Here is a 5,978-nt window from a genome sequence, read left to right on the forward strand (position 1 = left end):
TGGAGATGTACCTATGCCTACGCGATGCATCCCTGGCCCCCTGCAGCTGAAGACAACATCACAGCAGGCATTGCTGCTTTTCTCTGCATGTGAGAGGCCTGTGGATGCCTGTCCAGTCTGGTGGGTGGTGGAGGCCTGTAGCTGAGAGGGCACTGGCTGCTCAATAAACTTTTGCACTGCCTTGCACATCCCTGCGTGCTGTGTGAGGGAACTCTGGGGACTAGAGAAGAACTTTAGCCAGGCCTTGGAGAGAAGGGACAGGGGCATGGAGGGGAGAGAAGGGCCCTCCTCCCAGCGTGGGATGGATGTGGCAGGCACTCCTAGCAGCCCGAATCTGATCCCACTGGTGGTGACCACGTGTGCTTCCTCCTGGCATCCTGGGGTGCAGGGGCACCCCATCTGGCTAGCCAGGCAATGGTCCCTTCAGCTGGAGCTCATTAGGGCAGGTGGTGCCATCCCTATGAGGACTGTCCTCCTGGGAGATGTGCACCTGGAGCTACCATGGCCGTCCCTGATATGGGCTGTTGGAGCTGCTGGACAAGGCTGGGGGTGGGGAATGGGCCAGGATGTGCCCCTGGTGCCCTGAGGAGCCCTCCCGCACCGAAGACTCACCAGGCTGTGGTGGAAGCTGTGACAGGCTGCCTGTGCAGGAGAACACAGCACAGCTTCAGCCAGAGTCCTGGGATGCAAGGATGTAGTCCAGCTTCAGTCTAAATGGCATCATCCTGTGGGCAGCCCCTGACTGGTGGTTGTGGTCAATGTAGACCCAATGTAGACAGGGTCTTGACATCTTTGTGGCACTGCCACACTGACTGGTCATGCCTGCGCTACTCCATGAGGCACACTAGGACCTCACAGATATGGGGGATGGTGTGCCCACCCCAGGCAAACTGGAACTGGACCTCAGCATTGGCCCACAGTGTCATGAGGTCCACAGTCTCATCTTGGGACCTTTTGGGCCCCCAGGGCCTGGTGTGTGGCATCATAGAGGATGCCAGCATGGCTCTCTTGATAGCCTTCAGGAGCTGTGGCTGAGAATTGGGTGCTGCCAGGCCTGGGCAGATGCCTGCAGCACAGGGACACAGCACATGGCAGGCAGGCAGGTGGTAGGGCTGGCCTGGGGGCCAGCGCTGGGGTCCATGAAGGCTGCTACAGCCAGCAAGGAGCCACTGCTGTGGAACCTGGTGGCCAGAAGCAGGCAGCAGATTGCACAGGCACCTCAGAGTTTTAAAGATTAGGTTGGGGCAGGCAAAGAGCCACTCTAGACCCACAGCGGAGAAGCTCTGAGCCCCATAGCCCTGGGGCTAGCCTAAGGGTGGCCCCCTGGTTGTGAGGCTGACAGGGAGCATGACCTGCCTCCCCTCCTGATGGGGAGCATGATAGGGAGTGTCTACATGTGCACTGCTGCACAGTAGCTACTGTGCAGTTAATTTGTTACCTGCCTTTGCAAGTAGCAAACTAACCACACAGTAGCCTAATTCACTATGCAGTAAGCGCCTGCACATGTAGACAGTCATACTTTACTGAGCAGTAAATTAGTCTACTGTGCAGTAAACCATCTCATGTAGTGCACCCAGTATTAGTCATTGTGAGGAATAAGCATTTCATGGGATCTGTGGTATGGTTTACCCACTCATGCTGTGTTTGGGTGCCCACTTGTGTTAAATAGGTGAATCTCTACACTGGGTTGGGGAGCAAGTTCAGGTGTTAATGCCATGCCCTTATAGCAATGTAATTTTGGGAACCACCAAGATCTGGACACATAGATGGAGAAGGTCCACAAAACAATGGACACCTGTTCTGAAGGCAGCCATGGATTTGATGGGAATGGGGAGGAGATGACCTCTGCCTGCAGGAACTGGAAAGCAGAAAAATTTGCAAGCGAAGTCAAGGAGGACCAAGTGTGACACCATGGTTTAAGAGGCTTCATGGACAGGCTCAAGGACAGAAGGACCTGAAGAATTACATGGCAGTCAGACTGACCACTGGAAGTCCTGTATGAGCCACATGGCAGACTAGGTGGCTGGACCCACATGGCAGAGAAGCTTGGGTGGCTGGAAAATAGCAGCCTAAAGAGCAGAGGGACAGATTGATTTTTCCCCTGAGCTAGATATTATGGGATCTCAGAGTGGGAAGTTTGGCAGGATGTGGTATGTAGACACTGAAGAGAGAAGAAGTAAGCAAAAGCCTCCAGCAGCCTAATTCAGAGGAAGAGGGCAGGGTGGGAACCTGGCTCAGGTCACTGATGAAAGGCCCATTCTGTGGGTGAGCTGCCCACAGCTTCATCCCACGACCCACCCTGGCCCTGGGGTCCCATCCACCCCTGCCCCACTTCTCCCTCACTGTAAGGGCCTTGATCTGCTCCTCTCTCCCCGCCCCTCCCCAACCATTGACTTGCCTGCTGGGCACCGCGCATGTCCGTCTGTGTGTGTCTGTCACTCCCAAGCCACAGCCCCACACCCCGCTTCCTTGTTGCTGCTTCTCACTATTGACGCACAGTACTCCGCATCCTGCCAGGGGTTGGGGGGACCCCTCCCTCCCCAGGCTTCAAACCCCACACACACACCCACAGCCCCCCACACCTTCACAAATTACCCCCCACACAAACTCCACTCCCACCCCCTCAACCATGAAAAGTAACTGCAGAATTTTGAGTTTTTAGTTGTGCAATTAAAATCCCATTTGCAACTAATTTTTTTAATCACACAACTAATCACAATCACATTTTTAAATTTTAACTGTTTTATATGGCTACCGTAACTGAAGGAGAGACACAGGACAGAGAAGGATGAGGAGAAATCTGAGGGTCTTCTCTAGAAAGACCTCCACCATTTCATGGCATGAAGTATATTGATGCTTCTTTGGCAATGAAAGGGTTAATAGACTCTTGGTACTCAGGGCACTGGCTGTACCCAGAGGCAGGGTCCCCAGTGCCAGGAGCCAATTAGCTGCACTTCAATCAGCCTAGCTGCAGAGGGAGGGAACCAGCTCCCTTCAGCCTGCCCTCTGGGGCTGGAGCTGAATACACTCTGATTTTCCCCACACACCTGCCCAATGGTCCACTCTGACTCAGGCTGGGGAGGACTCACCTACCCATTCCAGCAAGCCCAGGTAAATAGTCCTCCCTGCCTGTGCCCTGGTCCCAAATTTATGTGTTGTTGGGAGCTGGATGTCACCCTGGCACCACTTCCAGCATTCGTCATGGTCCGGGCCTGCCCCATGCAGTGTGGCTGAGACTCAGGGCTCAGTGCAGCAGCCCCAGGTAAGCAGCACTGGCTTTTCCTTGCCTGTTGGGTATCCTCTTCTGCTCTGTGGGGTGTCCCCCCCACCCAGTCCTTCTCATAGCAATACTTACAGTCATGTCATGCGATAAGAACTCTGACGGTGCCCGGCCAGCTCCCCCACCAAGTCCGGTGCCCAGGGGCCATGCCCCCCTATCAGTCTGCCGCTACCTCTGCAGACAGAAAACATAGCAGCATCTTTACAATTTACAGATGCCTTTTTAAAAAATATCCCCATTAAAATATTAAGGTTTTCCAGGCAGCAGAGCTAGAGCAGGGAGAACCCTTATTTTTTGTCACAGGTGCTCGAGTATGTCCACAACATGCACTGGGACAGATGACTGGACAGGTAGAAGGTTTGTATTGTGGGGAGATTACTAAGCAGACACAGTGTATGACTTGGAACTGGTAGACAGACAACAGCTGAGTTTAAATAACCAGGGCAACTAATCATCTGGGAGTGACCTTGCTCTTCTCAACCTGTCAGAGGGACTAAATGAAAGGGGGTTGTGCCTTTAATGTTTTACCTAGGCAGCCGTGGCCATGTGGTGCACCTAGGAACCCAAATCAGAGAATTCTGTTTCCCTTTCCTCCAGTTGGTCACCAGCATTCAGCCCCATCAGCTGGAGCCATCCCTGATATACCTCAAGTGTGATCTGTTGTGGAAGTTTGTTTATTTCCAAAAAACTACCACAGACACTTGGAAGCCCAATAGACATGAGCAGCAGCAGGCAGGATCTGTGGTTAGGAACTCTGACTTCCCCTCCTTTGTGTCTGGAGTCTGCAGACCCCTCTGCTTCTCAACCCCATGCCATCCCAGCTCCTTGAGGTTTTTTCAGCCTCCCCTAGAGCAGCAGTGGCTGGGAGTGACTGACGTCAAGTCCTGATCCCCATTCAAGCTCCATGTTTCCCAAGGCTCCTGATGCCTCAGCTTTCTTTCAGGGTGAGATCCTTCCTCCCTGATCACAGATGAAAGGCAATTGTTGCAGGAGAGTTGGACCTATGTCAGGATGTCCCCAGGTGGAAGAAATGCCTTAAGGTCCTTGTGCACTGGAAGTTGAAATATTGTACCTGGATAACTGTTGAGGCTTTGAGTTTACCTTGCTTGGAGGCCCTTGCTGGTGTGTGGAGTAGCAAACCCAGGTAAAAGGAAGTCAGGTTAAAAACTATCAGAACTGTCAATCCCAAACATTCACAAGGGACTAGTAAAGTTGAGTGCCTAGCTTTGGAACTTGAAAGGGGACTAAGTTTAAGAGATGCCAAGAACCGACTCTCCAAGAATCAGGCCCATTTAAGGTGTCTTCCTCCAGACACCTAACAACACCAGCAGCTTTTGAAACTCTTACCCATAAAAGCTTAAAACCAGCCAATACCCTGAGGGGTATAATGGCAGAACTGAGGCAAGAGCCTAGGTCTCCCAGCTCCCAACAGGGAGATACATTATGTGCTAGGCTACTATGTATTTCTGCCACCTGTGACAAAATGCACCTGGTGAGATGCACATGCCCAATGTAATTCTTGGTTCTTTGGTGTTTCAGCGGGGAGATGCATGTGGACAGCAACCAGACCATCACCACTGAATTTGTCTTCCGAACTTTCTCCTCCGTGCCCACCACGCGGTGGCTCCTTTTTGTGCTTTTCTTCCTGCTCTACCTTGCTATTGTTGTAGGCAACACCTCCATTGTGTGGGTGGTCCACACTGACCATGCCCTCCAGTCCCCCATGTATTTCTTCTTGGGGAACCTGGCCTTGCTGGAGGTCTGCTACACCACCACAGTGGTGCCCCAAATGCTGGCCAGTATCCTAGATCCCTGTACCACCATCTCCTTGGCTGGTTGTGGGACCCAGATGTTTCTGTTCCTTGGACTTGGTGGCACAGATTGTTTCCTGCTGGCCATCATGGCATATGATCGATATGTAGCTATCTGCCAACCACTGCGCTACCCGCTTATCATGACACAGAAGCTCTGTCTGCGCCTGGTGATTGCTGCACTGTCATTGGCCTTCCTGCTCTCACTGGAGCTGACAGCGTTGATCTTTGCCATGCCCTTCTGCCGGCGCCAGATCAACCACTTCCTGTGTGATGTGCCACCAATGTTGGGCCTGGCCTGTGCTGACATACATATCCACCAGACCGTCCTGTTCACCGTGAGTGTTACCATCCTGACTGTCCCCTTCCTCCTGATCTGCCTCTCCTATGGTTTCATTGGCATTACCATCCTGCGCATCCGCTCAGCACAAGGACGTCACCAGGCCTTCTCCACGTGTACCTCCCACCTGACAGTGGTGCTGCTGCAGTATGGTTGCTGTAGCCTGGTCTACCTCCGCCCCAAGTCCAAGTCCTCAGAGGATGAGGTTCGTCAGCTTGCTCTGATATACACCTTTGCCACCCCCATGCTCAACCCATTGATCTACAGCCTGAGGAACAAGGACATCAAGGGTGCTCTACGAAGAGCATTCAGGTGTACCATTACTTCCCAGCCTCACTGAAAGACTGGGTTGCAGGAACTGGCAAGCAGGCCAAGACTAGCCTGCTTGTCTCTGGGAAATATCCGTGCTGCACACCCTCTCCACCCTCTTCCTGTTCTCTGGACCATGCAAACACACACACACACACGCACACACACACTACAAAGGAAAGTGTGGTCATGACTGACAGGCTCCCCTTGCCTCCTTATCATGAAATTATCCCTTCCC

General features: G+C 52.8%; 1 protein-coding gene across 1 annotated transcript; it reads left to right on the forward strand.

The window, feature by feature from the left end:
• Positions 1-4,826: 4,826 nt before the first annotated feature.
• On the forward strand, positions 4,827-5,771 carry LOC149871078 (olfactory receptor 10Q1-like). The gene has a single exon (XM_090034551.1). It carries the CDS (start codon positions 4,827-4,829, stop codon positions 5,769-5,771), a length of 945 nt encoding a protein of 314 aa, XP_089890677.1.
• Positions 5,772-5,978: the final 207 nt, after the last annotated feature.

The sequence above is a fragment of the Crocodylus siamensis genome, chromosome 2 (assembly GCF_052110815.1).
Source record: "Crocodylus siamensis isolate JL-2025a chromosome 2, ASM5211081v1, whole genome shotgun sequence".
NCBI classification, from domain to species: Eukaryota; Metazoa; Chordata; order Crocodylia; family Crocodylidae; genus Crocodylus; species Crocodylus siamensis.